Here is an 18812-nt window from a genome sequence, read left to right as displayed (position 1 = left end):
CGGCTCAGCTACACGAAAGAGAAAGAAACTGGACCATTTCTTACACCATACATAAAAACAAATTTAAAATGGATTAAAGACCTAAATTCGAGTCCTAAAACAATAAAAATCATAGAAGTGAACACAGGAGGTAACCTCTTTGACATCAGCTATAGCAACCTTATTTTCAGTAAGTCCCCTGAGGCAAAGGAAACAAAATAAAAAATAAACCATTGCAACTACATGAGAATAAAAAGCTTCTGCCCACCAAAGGAAACAGGCAACAAAACTAAAAGGCAACCTGTGGAATGGGAGAAGATAGTTGCAAATTACATATGTGATAAAGGGTTAGTATCCAAACTGTATAAAGAACTTATACAATGAAACATCCAAAAAACAAATAATCTAATTTTAAAATGGGTAGAAGGGGTGGGGCACCTGGGTGGCTCAGTAGGTTAAGCGTCTGACTTCAGCTCAGGTCATGATCTCACAGTTCGGAGGTTCGAGCCTTGCATCAGGCTCTGTTCTGACAGGTCAGAGCCTGGAGCCTACTTTGGATTCTGTGTCTCCCTCTCTCTCTCTGGCCCTCACCTGCTCACACTCTGTCTCTCTCTCTCTTTCAAAACTAAATAAACATTTTTTAAAAATTAAAAATGGGAAGAAGACATAGACATTTCTTCAAAGAAGACATCCAGATGGTCAACAGACACATGAAAAGATGTTCATCATCACTTACCATCAGGGAAATGCAAATCAAACCTACAATGCGGTATCACCTCACACCTGTCAGAAAGGCTAAAATTAACAACACAAGAAACAACAGGTGTTGGCAAAGATGTAGAGTAAAAGAACACTCATGCACTGTTGGTGCAAATGAAAACTGAGGCAGCCACTCTGGAAAACAATATGAAGTTTTGTTTGTCAAAAAGTTAAAAATAGAACTAGCCTAAGATCCAGCATTTGCACTACTGGGTATTTAAGCAAAGAATACAAAAACACTAATTCAAGGAGCTATATGTACCCCTATAATTATAGCAGCATTGTTTACAATAGCCAAGATATAGAAGTAGCCCAAGTGTCCATAGATTGATGGATAAAGAAGAGGCATATATATTTTATATATATATATATATATAATTCATATATGCATTCATATATTTTTATGCTGAATAAAAAATATATATGTAATTCCATATAATGTATGGAATATATTATATATTTATTATATATTATATATGGAATATTATGTATTATATATGGAATATTATATATGGAATATTATTCAGCATAAAAATAATGAAATCTTGCCATTTTCGATAAGATAGAGGGAGCTAGGGAGTATAATGCTAAGTGAAATAAGACAGAGAAAGACAAATACCATATGATTTCACTCATATGTGGAATTTAAGAAACAAAACAAAGGGAAAAAAACTGGGCATTGTTTGGAAATGTGGAATCATAATATTGTACACCTCAAACTAATATAATACTGTACGTTAACTAACTAGAATTAAAATAAAAACTTAAAAACCCAACATCTACAAATTAAATTTCCTGTCTTTTGTGGACACAGCTCATAGTGCCCCAAAACAATTACAAAGTAACATCAGAGATCTCTGATCATAACAATATATAATCATGAAAAATTTTTAAATATTGCAAAGTTACCAAATGTGACACAGAGACACAAAGGCATCAAATGCTCTTGGAAAAGCCAGGCTGATAGACTTGTTTTACACAGAGCTGCAATAAACTTTCAATTTGTAAAAAAAATACATAAAAAGAAAAATATCTGACAAGCACAATAAAGTAAGTCTAGTAAAATCAGGTATTCTTGTACAAATAAGGAGGCTAAATAAGTAATCAAAAATTTACCAACACAGAAAACTCAGGCTTCAGTATTGAATTCTAATAAACACTTAAAGAAGAATTGACACCAATACTTAAAATCTTCCAAAAGGATTAAAGAAAAGGGAAAATTTCCAACTCTTTTGAAGGCCAGAATTATCCTGATATAAAAAAAATTACAGATAAATATCCCTAATAAACACAGATGCAAAATCTTCAACAAAATACTTAGCAACGTGAATTCAACAGCAAATTAAAAGGATCATACACAATGAGTAGGTGGGATTTATCCTCAGAATGCAAGGATTATTCAATATAAGTAAGTTGATTTATAAACACCACATTGATTGAAAAAGAAAAATTACATAACTATTTCAATAGTTGCAGAACAGGGGCGCCTGGGTGGCGCAGTCGGTTAAGCGTCCGACTTCAGCCAGGTCACGATCTCGCGGTCCGTGAGTTCGAGCCCCGTGTCAGGCTCTGGGCTGATGGCTCAGAGCCTGGAGCCTGTTTCCGATTCTGTGTCTCCCTCTCTCTCTGCCCCTCCCCCGTTCATGCTCTGTCTTTGTCCCAAAAAATAAATAAACGTTGAAAAAAAAACTAGTTGCAGAACAGATACTTGATGTAATTTAACACCTTTTCATCATTTAAAAAATAGCAAAACTCTTGAAACTATGTATAAAAGAATTTATGTCAACACAATAAAAGCTATATATGAAAAGCCCATGGCTAACCTCTAAATTGTTGACTTTATGGGCATTGAATTGTTTGTTGTATTCTTATCTTTTTAATATTTGTAAAGTCCTTAATAATGTCTTCTTTCTTATTCCTGATGTTGGTGGTATTTGGCTTCTCATTTATTTTTCTTGCTCGGTCTAGTTAAAGGTTTTCAATTTATTGATTTTCTGACATTTTTTCTGTTTTCATCAATTTCTGCTGTAGTATGATTTTTCCTTTCTTTTTCTTGCTTTAGGGTAAATTTGTTCTTATTTGGCTAGTTTCTTAACATTGAAATTTATAATACTTGAGATTGTCGTTTTTTCTAACATAAGTATCTTACGCTATTAATTTCCCTAGGTGGCTTAGTCGGTTGAGCATCCAACTTTGGCTCAGGTCATGATCTCATGGTTCGTGGGTTCGAGCCCCACATCGGGCTCTGTGCTGACAGCTCAGAGCCTGGAGCCTGCCTCGGTTTCTGTGTCTTCCTCTCTCTCTGCCCTTCCCCCACTCACTCTCTCTCTCTCTCTCTCAAAAATAAACATTAAAATTTTTTTTTAATTTCCCTCTAAGTAAAACTCCTGTGGCATTCCTATAGCTTTTTTTTTAATTGCAGTAAGATCGCTTAATGGATATCTACTCTCATAACAAGTTTTTGAATGTAATATAAAGTACTGTTACATACACTGTTAAATCTTCTGTTGTACAGCAGATCTCATCTTGCATGATTAAAACGTTATCAATTGAACAATAACTCTTAATTCCTCCTTCTCCCCAACCATTGGCAAACATTTTACACTCTTCTTCTATGAGTTTGGTGAGGGGTTGTGATCAAGAAAAGGAAATGTCTTGGGGCACCTGGATGGCTCAGTCGGTTGAGTGTCCGACTTCAGCTCAGGTCATGATCTCACGGTCTGTGAGTTCGAGCCCTGCATTGGGCTCTGTGCTGACAGCTCAGAGCCTGGAGCCTACTTCAGATTCTGTGTGTCCCTCTCTCTCTGCTCCTCCCCCGCTCATGCTGTCTCTCTCTCTATCTCTCTCTGTCAAAAATAAATAAATATTAAAAAAATTTTTATAAGAAAGGGAAATGTCTAAGGCCCATGGGAATCAGACCACAATTTGAATAGAAAAGTGATTACATAGGATGTTTGTTTCAGAATTATCTATTAACCTGTTCATAAATGTTTTATGCATTTTATATTATACATAATATAGTTTAAGGAAACTTGTTCTGTATTATTTCAAATGTATATTAATTACTATAAAAATGCAACATAAGGTCTGAGAGTACACTTACTAAACTTACAATAGTGGCTATTTTTGGGAAAAGAAAAGGCTCTAAGTACTTACATTTGGCTAAGTGGATTTTCATTTCATCTGGATCGTTTAAATTTTTACAGAAATAAATTTACTTATAACTTGGGTAAGTGATTTTAAAAATGAGAATATCCAACAAGTAAATAAATGGGGAAAATCTATTTGAAAAATTTATAGGAATCAACCTTATATATAGGATATCTATATTGATATTGATATAGACATATAAGAATATACCCTTATATAAAGGATTCAATGGTGAGAATCAGATGGATATGTCTGCATCCTAATCTATAAAACCAGTAAATTTAATCTTATTGGGAAAAAAAAAGAGTGTTTGTATAAACAAGATCATCCTGGATTTTCTGGATACATCTTAGTTCAAACAACAAATGTCCTTAAAAGAGACATAAGGAGAGCAGAGAAGGCTATATAAAGGTGGAGGCAGATGGAAGTGATATAGCCAGAGGAAATGTCAGTAAAGAAGGTAAATTCCTTGAAAGAATAAAATCTTTTGTAATTAAAATAAGAAAACACTAACCTGGCTTCTTTGTTTATTTGATCACCGTATCCCACTGTTTTCACAACAGTTAATTTCAGTTGAACATTACTTTCCTGAAGTTCATATGTCTGAATTTTAAGTCCAACATTTGAGTAAAAATGTGAGGATTTTTTGTCTTTCAAATTAGTATTGAATAATGTGTCGATGAGTGTTGATTTTCCAATTCCAGTTTCCCCTGTAATAAACATAGATACATTATCTAGGGACATAAAATGGCTAAGAAGAAGTAACGCTTAACCCAAATACATCAATGACTATAATGTCCTTTAAAGTATACATGTTTAGGGGCTCCTGAATGGCTCAGTTGGTTGAGTGTCCAACTTCAGTTCAGGTCATGATCTCACAGTTCATGGGTTCAAACCCCACACTGGGATCTATGCTGACAGCTCAGAACCTGTAGCTTGCTTCAGATTCTGTCTCCTTCTCTCTCTGCCCTTTCCCCTGCTTATGTGTGTGCACTCTCTCTCTCTCTTTCAAAAATAAATAAATAAAATGCATTTTAAAAATATTGTGAATAAAAATGAGGTATACATGTTTCTCTTGACTCTCTCAGTCATTAATATAATATAGAAAAAATATACACAAAAACATATCAGATTTTGAAGAGCACTGAAACATCCAAAGAAAATAAAAGTCTAGGGGCACCTGGGTGGCTCAGTCACTTAAGCGTCCAACTTTTGGTTTCAGCTCAGGTCATGATCTCATGATTCATGGATTCTAGCCCCACATTGGCCTCTGTACTGATAGTGTGGAGCCTGCTTGAGATTCTCTCTCTCCATCTCTCTCTACCCCCCCCACTCTCTCTCTCTCTCTCTCTCTCTCTCTCAAAAACAAATAAAAATTTATTTGTATAAAAAGTCTAAGTAATGTGACTAACATGATGGGAACAAATACAGATAGAAGGACATGGTCTTGAATTAGCAGCACCAGTGTTACACTACTTTAGATAAGTTGAAGTAAGCATTTGAGAAAATTAAGTACTAATTCAGATGAGGAATCAGGCACTTACCCACACAGAGAATATTAAAAGAAAATCCTTGTTGAATAGATTGGTTTACCAACTGATGAGGCAAACATTCAAAACCAAAATGACCAAGCATTGTTAAGCAACGGACACTATCTCCTTTTTGCTTAAAAACACAAGAATAAAACAATTAATTAAAATTAGTAATATCATTTGAAAAAATAATTTTAATAATAGGTTTAAGAAATTAGAATTATCATTTGATTATCATAACTCAGACAAGATTTGAATTAAGTAAATTTGTGAGCAAGTAAGTCTTGTCCAGACACACAGTTTTTGCTTTCAATTTTAAAAATAGTAAATCTGGAGGAGGGAGAGGAAGATGGCAGCAAAGTAGGAGGACCCTAGCCTCATCTTGTCTCTTGAACACAAATAGATAACTATAAAATCATCCTAAATACTCCAGAAATCAATCTGAAGACAGATCAAACTCCACAACGAAGTGAGAGAAGAGGCCACATCAAAGAAAGTATGAAGTGCAGAGAAGTGGTATAGGGGAGAAAAAGATTATGGGTGCTTCAGAAAGGAGGGAGCCAGCATCAGAGAGAAGGGTGAGAAAGAGAGGAGCACAGAGGGGAACACCCAAGGAGAATATTTTACATAAGTCATTGGTTTGGAAAACTAGAGGGGCTGAATTTCATGAGTTCTTGCAACCAATGGTGCTTAAAACCTGGAGTTTTAAAGGTGAGCTGGCTTGTCTGGGAGAGAGCCCCAAGGGCATTTTTCTGCTCCTGGATATAAGGCAGGCAAACAACCCAGGGGCAGATCCCATGGAAACAGAACTCCAAAGAATGCCTGGACACATAGTGGGGAAAGTATTTGCTCTTCTCTGAGCACATACCAAAGAGACATCATTCACAGATGCCTCTGTGGGAACATAAGAGCTACCTGGCACCATTTCAGTCCCCTGCCCCTCAGCATAAACAAAGAGCCACCTGTGGAAGCAATGCAGTTCCCACACTAACTTGCTTGCACAAAGCCCACTCCCTGCACTCTGATGGGACTGCCCTTCTCATTCAAGCTCGCCTCAAGCACAATGGGGTGGACCCCTCCCTTAGAAGGCAAGCACAAACCCCTGTCCACATCATGTCTCCTGACCAGAGAATTTTATGGGCACTTAGTTCTGGTGGAGGTAGTGTCAGGTCTCATTTCATAAGCAGACCAGAACACACCTAATTAAAACTCACAACATTTAGGCCATGGACCAAACAATGCCCACAACAGGCAAGGAGAACCTCTGCAGATGACTGGCCTGAAGGATAGAGCAGCCAAAACACAATAGCAGAGTGCATGCAGCACACATCCAGACACTTACTGAAATGATAGGCTGGGGATGTTACATGATCTTTTCTTCATAAGGCCATTATTTCAGAATAGAGACATAGCTGGCTTTTCTAACAGAGAGAAGGCAGATACATAAACAAAATGCAAAGATGGAGTGATTGATCACAAATGAAAGAACAAGATAAGGCCATGGCCAGTGAAACAGATATAAGTAACATGTCTGATGGAAAAAAAATTTTTTTTTATTTTTTTTTCAACGTTTTTTATTTATTTTTTGGGGGACAGAGAGAGACAGAGCATGAACGGGGGAGGGGCAGAGAGAGAGGGAGACAGAATCGGAAACAGGCTCCAGGCTCCGAGTCATCAGCCCAGAGCCTGACGCGGGGCTCGAACTCACGGACCGCGAGATCGTGACCTGGCTGAAGTCAGACACTTAACCGACTGCGCCACCCAGGCGCCCCTCTGATGGAAAATTTAAAGCAACCATCATAAGAATACTATCAGGGCTTGAGAAAAGAATGGAAGACATCAGACACCCTTACCACAGATATAAAAGACTTAAAACGAATCAGTCAGAGATAAAGAATACAATGAATGACGTTAGAAACAGGCCTGATGCAATGAACAGTAGGGTGGAAGAAGCAGAGGAATGAATTAGTGACACAGAAGACAAAATAATGGAGAAGATGGCAGCAAAGTAGGAGGACCCTAGGCTTGTCTCATCCCTTGAACACAATTAGATAGCTATCAAATCATTCTAAATAATCCAGAAATCAACCTGAAGACTGGCAGAACAAGCTCCATAACTAAAGGGAGAGAAAGAAGCCACATCAAAGAATGTAGGAAGTGTGGAGACATGGTTTAATGGAGAAATGCTGCAGAGAAGTGCTGCAGAGGGGAAGCAGCTGTGTTCACAGGAAAAAGCAAGAGAGAATGAGCACACAAGGGAAAGAACACACAAGGAGAACATTTCCCCTAAAGCCATTGGCTGGAAAAACAAGAGGGGTTGATTTTTTGTGAGTTCTTGCAACCAGCAGGGTTTAAAGATGAGTTTTAAAGGTCCACAGGCTTTGCTGGGATTGAGCCCTGAAGACACTGATTTATTCCTATAGATAAGGCAGGCAAACAACTGGGGGGTGGGGGGAGGAGACGGTGAGGGGAATGGGGAGGCAGAAGGCATGGGATCAGTAATCTGAAGAATGCCTGGGGCACACAGTGGGGGAGGTTATTTGCTGCTCATGGAGTGCATCTCTGAGAGTCAGCATTCACAGAGTTGACTCTCTGGGGACAAAGGAGCCAGCTGGTGCTATTTCCCTCTGCAGCCCCTCAGCATATACACAGAGCCACCTGCTGGAAATAGCACAGCACTGACACTGGCTGCCTAACTTGCTTATACCAAGTCTCACCCTCTGTGCTCTGGTGCAACTGCCCTTCTCAGTCAAACTTGTCTCAGTCCCAGTGAAGTTGGCTCCTCTCCAAGAAGACTACTACAAGCCTTTTCCCACACCGTGTCCCTAAAGCCTGGAGGTTTTTTTAAAAAATTTTTTTAACGTTTATTTATTTTTGAGACAGAGAGAGACAGAGCATGAATGGGGGAGGGTCAGAGAGAGGGAGACACAGAATCTGAAACAGGCTCCAGGCTCTGAGCTGTCAGCACAGAGCCCGATGTGGGGCTCGAACTCATGGACCGTGAAATCATGACCTGAGCCAGTTGGCCGCTTAACCGACTGAGCCACCCAGGCACCCCTAGCCTGGGGTTTTAAAAGTCAGCAGGCTTGGCTGGGAGAGATCCCAGAGGGCACTGTGCTGCTCCCGGATAAAAGGTAAGCAATAATCCAGAAGCAGAGAGTCTGGACACAGACATCTCAAAAATGCCTGGGTCAAACATGGAGAGATTATTTGCTCTTCTTGGAGTGCTTCTCTGAGAGGCAGCATTCAAGGAGTCACCTCTACAGGAACAAAGGAGACAGCTTATGTCAGTTCCCTCCTTCAACCCTCATATAAACATAGATACACCTGCAGTAAGCAGGCAGTACCAAGACTGGCTGCCTAACCTGCCTGCACCAAATCCCACACCCCTACACTCTGGCACAACTGCCCTTCTCAGTCAAGCTTACCTCGGTACCAGCACAGCAGGCCCCTTCCCCAGAAGAAAGACCAGCATAAACACCTGGCCACACCATGTCTCCTGACCAGGAAGATCTGCAGGGCTTCAGTAGTATCAGGTCTCATTCAACAAACAGATAAGGCCATACCTAGTTAAAACTCCACATTCTGGCCAGGGACCCAACATTGCCCACTGCAGGCAAGGAGAGCATGCAGACGCATGGTATGAAGAATAGAGCAAATAGCAGTGCATGCAGCACACACCAGAGACACTTCCTAAGGTGACAGGCCCTGGACATTTATGACCTCTTCTTCATAAGCTATTACTCTAGGGAGCAGGAAACATACAGGCTTGTAACACACAGAAGAAGGCAGAGACTTAGACAAAATGCCATGACAGAGGAATTCATCCCAAATGAAACAACAAGATAAGGTCACAACCAGAGATCTAAGAAAGGCAGATATAAGTAACATGTCTGATGGAGAATTTAAAGCAAAAATAATAAGTATATTCTCTGGGTTTAAAAAAAGAATAGAAGAAGAGCACCTTGGTGGCTCACTCAACTAATTGTCTGACTCTTGATTTTGGCTCAGGTCATGATCTCATGGTTCATGAGTTCAAGCTCTGCATCAGGCTCTGTGCTGACAGTATGGAGCCTGCTTAGGATTCTCTCTCTCTCTCTCTCTCTCTCTCTGTCTATTTCAAAAAAAACTCAAAAAAAATAAAAATAAAATGAATATTTTAAAAGAAAAGAAGAGAGGAGCGCCTGGGTGGGTCAGTCGATTGAGCATCCGACTTCAGCTCGGGACATGATCTCGCGGTCTGTGGGTTCAAGCCCCACGTCGGGCTCTGTGCTGACAGTGCAGCCTGGAGCCTGCTTCAGATTCTGTCTCCCTCTCTCTCTGCCCCTTCCCCGCTCATGCTCTGTCTCTCTCTCTCTCTGTCAAAAATAAATAAACATTAAAAAAAATTTTTTTAAAGAAAAGAAGAGATCGGTGAGACCATTACCACAGATATAAAAGAGTTCAAAAAGAATCAATCAGAGATGAATAGTGCAATAAATGAGATTGGAAACAGGCTTGATGCAATGAATAGCAGAGTGGAAGAAGCAGAGGAATGAATTAGTGATAGAAGACAAAGTAAGAGAAATTAAAGAAGCTAAACAAAATAAGAAAGAATTATGCAACATGAGATAGACTTAAGGAACTCAATGACTGCATCAAATGTAATAACATTTGTATTACAAGAGTCCCACAAGAAGAAGACAGAGAAGAGGGAGCAAAACATTTATTTGAAGAAATAGTAGCTGAAAACTTCCCTAATTTGAGGAAGGAAACAGACATCCAGATCCAGGAGGCACAGAGAACTCCCATCAAAATCAACAAAATGGGGCCTCTGGGTGGCTCAGTTGGTTAAGCATCCAACTTCAGCTCAGGTCATGATCTCACGGTTTGTGAGTTCAAGCCCTGCATTGAGATCTGTACTGACAGCTCAGAGTCTGGAACCTGCTTCAGATTCTGTGTCTCCATCTCCCTTTGCCCCTCCCCCACTCACACTCTGTCTCTCTTTCTGGCTCTCAAAAATAAACAAACATTTTTAAAAAATTTTTTTTAAATTTTTTTTTCAACGTTTATTTATTTTTGGGACAGAGAGAGATAAAGCATGAACGGGGGAGGGGCAGAGAGAGAGGGAGACACAGAATCGGAAACAGGCTCCAGGCTCTGAGCCATCAGCCCAGAGCCTGACGCGGGGCTCGAACTCACGGACCGCAAGATCGTGACCTGGCTGAAGTCGGATGCTTAACCGACTGCGCCACCCAGGCGCCCCTAAAAAAATTTTAAATCAACAAAAGCAAGCCAACAGCAAGATATATTGTAATTACATTTGCAAAGTAGAGTGAAAGAAAACATCTTTAAAGCAGCAAGACTAAAGAAGTCCATAACTTACAAGGGAAAACCCATAAGGCTAGCTGGAGATTTCTCAGTAGACACTTGACAAACCAAATGGGAGTGGCATGATATATTCAAAGTGCTGAATGGGGAAAACTGCAGTCAAGAATATTTTCCAGCATGGCTATCATTCAGAATAGAAGGAAAAAATAGAGTTTCCCAGACAGACAAAAACCAAAGGAATTACTGACCACTAAACAGCCCTGAAAGAAATATTAAAGGGGATTCTTTGAGTGGAAAGACCAAAAGTGGCAAAGAAAGAAGAGACCAAAGGTGGCAAAGACAAGAAAAGATCAGGAAAAATCTCCAGAAACAATGACAAAACAAGTAATGATGTGGCACTGAATATATCTATCAATAATTACTTTGAATATAAATGGACTTAACACTCCAATCAAAAGCCATAGGGTGTCAGAATGGATTTAAAAAAACAAGACCCACTTATATGCTGCCTATGAGACTCATTTTAGACCTGAAGACACCTGCAGATTGAATGTGAGGGGATTGAGAAATATTGACATGCAATGGACATGAAAAGAAAGGTGGAGTTGTCATACTAATACACGAAAAATAGACTTTAAAAAAAAAGTCAGTAGTGGGCGCCTGGGTGGCGCAGTCGGTTAAGCGTCCGACTTCAGCCAGGTCACGATCTCGCGGTCCGTGAGTTCGAGCCCCGCATCGGGCTCTGGGCTGATGGCTCAGAGCCTGGAGCCTGTTTCCGATTCTGTGTCTCCCTCTCTCTCTGCCCCTCCCCCGTTCATGCTCTGTCTCTCTCTGTCTCAAAAATAAATAAACGTTGAAAAAAAAATTAAAAAAAAAAAAGTCAGTAGTAAGGACCAAAAAGGGCACTATGCCATAATAAGGGGGACAATCCAACAAGGTCTAAAAATTATAAATATTTATGCACCCAACATGAAACACCAAAATATATTTTAAAAGTTAACAACAAATATAAAAGTACTCATTGAGGGGCGCCTGGGTGGCGCAGTCGGTTAAGCGTCCGACTTCAGCCAGGTCACGATCTCGCGGTCCGAGTTCGAGCCCCGCGTCGGGCTCTGGGCTGATGGCTCGGAGCCTGGAGCCTGTTTCCGACTCTGTGTCTCCCTCTCTCTCTGCCCCTCCCCCGTTCATGCTCTGTCTCTCTCTGTCCCAAAAATAAATAAACATTGAAAAAAAAATTAAAAAAAAAAAGTACTCATTGATAATAATACCATAATATTAGGGGATTTTAACACCCCATTTATATCAATGGAGAGAATATCCAAACAGAAAATCAACAAGGAAACAATGGCTTTGAATGACACACTGGACCAGATGGACTTCACAGATATATTCAGAACATGCTAATCTAAAATAGCAGAATACAGATTCTTTTTAGTCTACATGGGAGATTCTCCTGAATAAATCACATACTAGGTCAAAAATCAGGCCTCAAAAGGACAAAAATATTGAGATCATACCATGCATATTTTCTGACCACAACACTATCAAACTTGAAGTAAATCATGAGAAAAAGTCTGGAAAGAGCTGGAACACATGGAGGTTAAACAACATGCTACTAAACCATGAATGGGTCACACAGGAAATAAAAGAATAAGGAAATACATGGAAACAAATGAAAATGAAAACAGAACGGTTTAAAACCTTTGAGATGTGGCAAAGTGATCCTAATAGGGAAGTAGATAGTAATACAGGCCCACCTAAACAAGCCAGAAAAGTCTCAAATAAACAATCTAATCTTACACTTAATGGAGCTCAACAAAGAACAACAAATGAAGCCTGCAGCCAGCAGAAGAAGGGAAATAACAAAAATTAGAGAAGAAATAAATGACATAGAAACTAAAAGACAACAAAAAACCCACAATAGAACAGATCAATGAAACCAGGAGCTGGTTCTTTGAAAAAAATAATAAAATTGATAAACCCCTAGCCAGACTTACAAAATAAAAAAGACCCAGATAAATAAAATCACAAATGAAAGAGGAGAAATAATAGCCAACACCACAGAAATACAGTTATTGGAAATATTATGAAAAATTATATGCCAACAAATTGGACAAACTGGAAGAAATGGATAAATTCCTAGAAGTATATAAGCTACCAAAACTGAAACAGGTAAAAGGAAAACTTCGACAGACCAATAACCATAAGAGAAATTATATCAGTAATAAAACATCTCCCAACAAACAAAAGTCTAGGGCTAGATGACATCACAGGTGAATTCTACCAAACAATTAAAGAAGAGTTAATATCTATTCTTCTCAAACTATTCCAAAAAATAGAAGTGGCAGGAAAACTCCAAACTCATTCTCTGAAGCCAGTATTAGCCTGGTACCAAAACCAGATAAAGACTCCACTAAAAAAATAACTACAGGACAGTATAACTGATGAATATGGGTGCAAAAATTCTCAATAAAATACTAGCAAATCGAATCCAACAGTACATTAAAAGAAATCATTCACCATGATCAAGTGGGGTTTATTCCTGGCTACAAGCATGGTTCAATATTCACAAATCAATCAACCATATATATCACACTAAGAAAAGAAAGGGTAAGAACCATATAATCTCAATGGATGCAGAAAAAGCATTTGACAAAATATAGCAACCGTTCTTGATGAAAACCCTCAGCAAAGTAAGGGTAGATGGAACATACCTCAACATCATAAAGGCCATATACAAAAGACTCACAGCTAATATAATCCTCAGTGAGGAAAAACTGAGAGCTTTTCCTCTATGGTCAGGAACAAGACAGGCATGTTCTCTCCCACTATTACTACTTAATATAGTACGGCAATCTTATCCTCAGCCATCAGGCAACAAAAAGAAATAAAAGACATCCAAATCAGCAAGGAAGAAAGCAAACTTTCACTATATGCAGATGACATAATACTCCATATAGAAAACCCAAAAGATTTGACCAAAAGCGTCTAGAACACACGAATTCAGTAAAGTCTCGGGATATAAAATCAACATGCAGAAATATGTATTTCTATACACCAATAAGGAAGAAGCAGAAAGAGAAATTAAGGAATTGGGCCCATTTACAATTGCACCTAAAATAATAAGATATCTAGGAATAAACCTAACCCAAGAGGTGAAAGACCCGTACCCTGAAAGTTATAAAACACTGATGAAGGAAACAAAAGATGACACAAAGAAATAGAAAGACATTCTATGACCTGAATCAAAAGAACAAATATTGTTTAAATGTCCATACTACCCAAAGCAATCTACACACTCATTGCAGTCCTTATCAAAATAACAATAGCATTTTTTAATTGAACCAGAAAAAAAACTATCCTAAAACCTGTATGGAATGAACAAGGACTAAAAATAACCAAAGCAACCTTGAAATAGAAAAGCAAAGCTGGAGCCATCACAATTCTGGACTTCAAGTTATATTACAAAGCTGTAGCACCAAAATACTATGATACTGGCACAAAAATATATACATAGATAAATGGAACAGAATAGAAAACCCAGAAATAAACCCACAACTATGTGGTGAATTAATATTCAACAAAGTAGGAAAGAATATCCAATGGAAAAAAAGACAGTCTCTTCAACAAATGGTGTTAGGAAAACTGTTCAGCAACATGCAAAAGAAAGGAACTGGACCACTTCCTTACACCATATACAAAAATAAATTCAAAATGGATTAAAGACTTAAATGTGAGATAGGAAAGACCTAAATATGAGATAGAGAATAACATATGCAATAACCTCTTTGACATTAGCTATAGCAACTTCTTTCTAGATATGTCTCCTGAGGCAAGAGAAACAAAATCAAGAATAAACTATTGGGACTCAACATATAAAAAACAAATAATCCAGTTAAGAAATGGGTAGAAGACATGAATAGACACTTTTCCAAAGAAGACATCCAGATGGCTAACAGACATGAAAAAATGCTCAACATTGCTCAACATCAGGGAAATACAAATCAAAACCACAATGAGATACCACCTCACACCTGTCATAATGGCTAAAATTAACTACTCAGGAAACAACAGATGTTGGTAAAGGATGCAGAGAAAGAGGAACCCTCTTGCACTCTTGACAGAAATGCAAATTTGTGCAGACATTTTGGAAAATGGTATGGAGGTTTAAAAATAGAACTACTCAATTATCCAGCAATTGCACTCTTGGGTCTTTACTCAAAGGATACAAAAATACTAATTCAAAAGGATACATGCACCCTGATGTTTATGTTTATAGCAGCATTATCAACAATCACCAAATTATGGAAAGAGTCCTAATGCCCATTGACTACGAATGTATACAGAAGAATTGGCCATATATATATATGGAATATATGGAATATTACTCAGCAATAGCAACAATGAAATCTTTCCATTTGCAATAACATGAATGGAGCAAAAGAGTATTGTGCTGGGTGAAATAAGTCAGTCAGAGAAACACAAACACCATATGATTTCACTCATATGTGGAATTTAAGAAACAAAACAAATGAACATAGTGGGGGAAATAGAGGCAAATAGAAAAACAGACTCTTAACTATAGAGAACAAATTGATGGTTACCAGAGGGGAGGTGGGAAGGGTGATGTGGTAAATAAGTGATGGGGATTAAGGAAGATACTTATTGTGATGAGCACTGAGTGTTGTATGTAAGTGTTGAATCACTAAATTTTACACCTGAAACTGATATTACACTGTTTGTCAACTAACTGGAATTTAAATAAAAACTTGGTGTAAAAAATGATGTGGCATATATACACAATATAATATTACTTGGCTGTAAAAAAGAATGAGAACCTGCCATTTGCAACAACATGGATGGACCTAAAGTGTATAATGCTAACTGACATGAGTCACTTAGAGAAAGACATATCTCATATGATTTCACTTATATTTGGAATTTAACAAACAAAAAACATAAAGAAAAAAAGACATACAAAAAAACAGACTCTTAAATACAAAGAAGAAACTGGTGGTTATCAGAAAACAGGAAGGTGGGAGAATGAATGAAATAGATAAAAAGGGACTAAGAGTTCATTAATTATTATGAGCGCTGAGTAATGTATTGAATTGTTTAATCATATTGTATGTCTGAAACTAATATAAAACAATATGTTAATTACACTTCAATAAAAAACAATTAAATGAGTCTACTTAAGCCTTGAATTCCAATACAGGAGAGAGATTTAAAAAAAAAACAAGATAGACATCCTCACATATTGATGGTTGTAGCATAAATTGACATAATATCTTTATAGAGTGACTTACTAATTACTATCAAATTTTAAATTGCATATACTTTCTGATCCAATAATTTCATTTCTAACAAAATACATGAAACATATATATGAAAAAGTATGTAGGAGGATATTCAATGCAGCATTATACAGAATTGTGAAGACGAAAAAGAAGAAGAAAAAATGAGGAGGAGGAAGAAGAAAGAGAAACAGAAAAAAAAAGCCCAGAAGTTACCTTACCACTACTTAGAGGGTCTGGCTATTGAAAAAAAGTACATTTATAATAGCAAAAGTACAGAGCTATTAAAAAGAATAAGGTTGATCTGTGTGCTGATATGAAAACTTGTCCAAAGATTAGTTACTGCTGGTGAAAAACTAGGTTGAGAGGAGTGTTTTCTCTTTCCTATTGTTTGAGCATGATAAAGGAACAAACTAAGTTGCCAATTGTAAAATGGTTAAAAAAAGTTGAAAGGTTACTTGCTAAAGGGTGTGTACTGAGCATTTCTACCTTAGCTTAAAGTGTGACTAATTGGCCTTTGGTATCCCTTCTAATTCTAAAATTTTATTATTTTAATATCATGTAAACAAAGGAATGTTCACCATGATTTAATGCAAAAGAGGGGCCAAAGATATTATGTCATGGACATAAGTCAGTGGTTTCGTTACTGAGACATGACTTTGACAGTAGTTTAAAAAGCAGTGAAGATGAAAGGTGGATCAAGTGTGATTTTAAGCATGTGACTGATTGAAAAACAAATATTGAATAAGCCATTCTCTTCAGAGGAGTAACAGTGAGAAGGAAAAGAGAAAAAATATGGTAGTTTGGATATGCATGTTTGGGGGAAGAGAAAATACCAAGAAGAGAGCCATTAGGTACTAAGACATAAATGAGCACTATTTAACATAGATCAATGTTCACATATGTATTCGACATTCTGCACAAAAGGAATTCTAAAACTCACTTTTCACTCATTTAGGCATACTACTCTGTTTTTTAGTGTAAATTTGTATGTGAATTATTGTAAGTTGTCCCTAGTACAGAGGCTCATCTTAAAAAGTAACTTGTTTCAATCTCCCACTGAGCAAAGAAATAAACAGCCACCCAACCACTTCCTAAAATAACTTCACTTAAAAGTTATTTATTATCAGCACATAAATTTCCACCAACACATGCATCAAAATAGTGCTATTCTTCCCACCTAATGGGAGGTTTGTTATTCTTTGGTGTTAAATAAGAATACTACCAAAAAGGTCTGCAAACTCAAGAAACAGGGAACAGTTATTTAAACCAATATTGGTATTTAACTCCAATCAATGTAAAATTTAATTCTTGTGCAAGCATAACAAACACGAATCTTTATGACCTATGTCTATATCATTTTACTGAATCAATATTTTGAAATTACCCAATCTTGTTAAAGTACAAAATTAGAAGTTCTATTTGAAAGATATACTCAACTGTATCTTCATCATGGGGTATTTGTGTGGGCATGCACAATGGTTTTTCTGCCATACCAGGCTGAAAGACCTGAAAATGAGGAAATAAAAATCTGTTAAAAATTACTTTATAAGACTATATTCCTTCAATATAGTTTAAATCAAAAGACAGTCTAATAGAGACATTATCCCAGGTTTTGGCTTTCAGTCCACACTATTGATCTGTTTTAAATTGTAACTGTTTTGCTAGACAGCCTCCTATATAATATGTAATATTCAACTTAAAATGCACAGTGATACATTTAACCATAAACATGCAGAATAATCTAAAGAAAGGGTAAACTCTCTTTTGAAATCAAGAGGACAGAGAGCATTCTTCTTTAAAGCACTGAGTGTAAAATAGGTAATTTTGCTTTAAAAAGTGCTTAAAAGAACCAGGAAAGGCAAAATTACTTAACTTTCCAGAGAAGCTTACCAGGGAAGGCTGGGGTGATACAGCTCAAGGAGAGTTGGAAAAGAAGAGCTTATAAAATCTAAACAAGTCCCTTAAACATTGTACTAAATTAATAAAAACTGTCATTTATGAAGCACTTATTATGCACCTAGCATTGTGCTGAGTGCTTATGTGCTTTAGCTCCTTTAGTCATCATAATAGATAGATATAGACATATTTTTGTTGCCATATGCCAGTTAAGAAAATTCATATTCAGAAAAATAAGTAACTTACTTGCCCAAGATTTCAGCAATGCAGCAGACACAGGTCTGAACTGACTCCAAAGCTGGTGTTCTTCCTACTGTCCACAGTTATGAACCAAATATTCACTGTGCTTGCAACACTGTGGAACAAGGGAGGGGAGGTACAAAAGAGCATGTGCTGATTTCTAAGCAGAACTGTCTGAGAAGGACATGCTATCCTACTTTTGAGTAGAGCACAAAGATATGAGAATACGGGGCATGATTTAAAAGGAAATATTATATACAAGTATAGCAAAAAGAAAAGTAAACAGTATCAAATAATGGCTCTGTATCATGGTTTCTTCACTTGAGAATAATAATTCCTGAGAATTATTCCACTTTCGTGTATATGTTGACTTCATTTTTTCCTTAATAGTAAATAGTATCCTCTAAAACAGATAGTGTTCTGTGTTATGGTATTGTTTACTCTGGTCTATATATGCAAGTTCTGTATTAGCAGAACTTTAATGTTGGATATTGCAGTCATTTCTAGCCTTTAACTGAAATCAACAATAAACATCTAAACCACTAAAAAAAAAGAATTGTTTCTTAACTTTCCCTGCCTATTCTGTCTCAGAATTTGAAGTAAGTTACTATAAATTCAAGAGTCTCAAATTTTAATTATGCAAAGG

The 18812-nt window shown here is 37.3% G+C and overlaps 1 protein-coding gene across 4 annotated transcripts in view; it reads right to left on the bottom strand.

The window, feature by feature from the left end:
• SEPTIN14 (septin 14) overlaps nt 1–18269 on the bottom strand; it is a 93744-nt gene extending 75475 nt beyond the window's left edge. For 3 of the 4 annotated variants that reach the window (XM_047839536.1, XM_047839538.1, XM_047839539.1), the window contains exons 1-4: nt 18173–18269; nt 17468–17536; nt 5433–5553; nt 4403–4598 (exon numbers count right to left, since the gene is read on the bottom strand). In XM_047839536.1, coding sequence (XP_047695492.1) covers nt 4403–4598; nt 5433–5553; nt 17468–17521 — 371 coding nt within the window. In that variant the 5' untranslated portion in view covers nt 17522–17536; nt 18173–18269. The remainder of the gene's footprint in view (nt 1–4402; nt 4599–5432; nt 5554–17467; nt 17537–18172) is intronic. The other variant, XM_047839540.1, reaches the window with a different exon arrangement.
• Nucleotides 18270–18812: the final 543 nt, after the last annotated feature.

This window comes from Prionailurus viverrinus, chromosome E3, assembly GCF_022837055.1.
Source record: "Prionailurus viverrinus isolate Anna chromosome E3, UM_Priviv_1.0, whole genome shotgun sequence".
NCBI lineage: Eukaryota > Metazoa > Chordata > Mammalia > Carnivora > Felidae > Prionailurus > Prionailurus viverrinus.
Note: the sequence above shows the minus strand (reverse complement) of the source record. Positions and strands in the feature narration are given on the sequence as shown.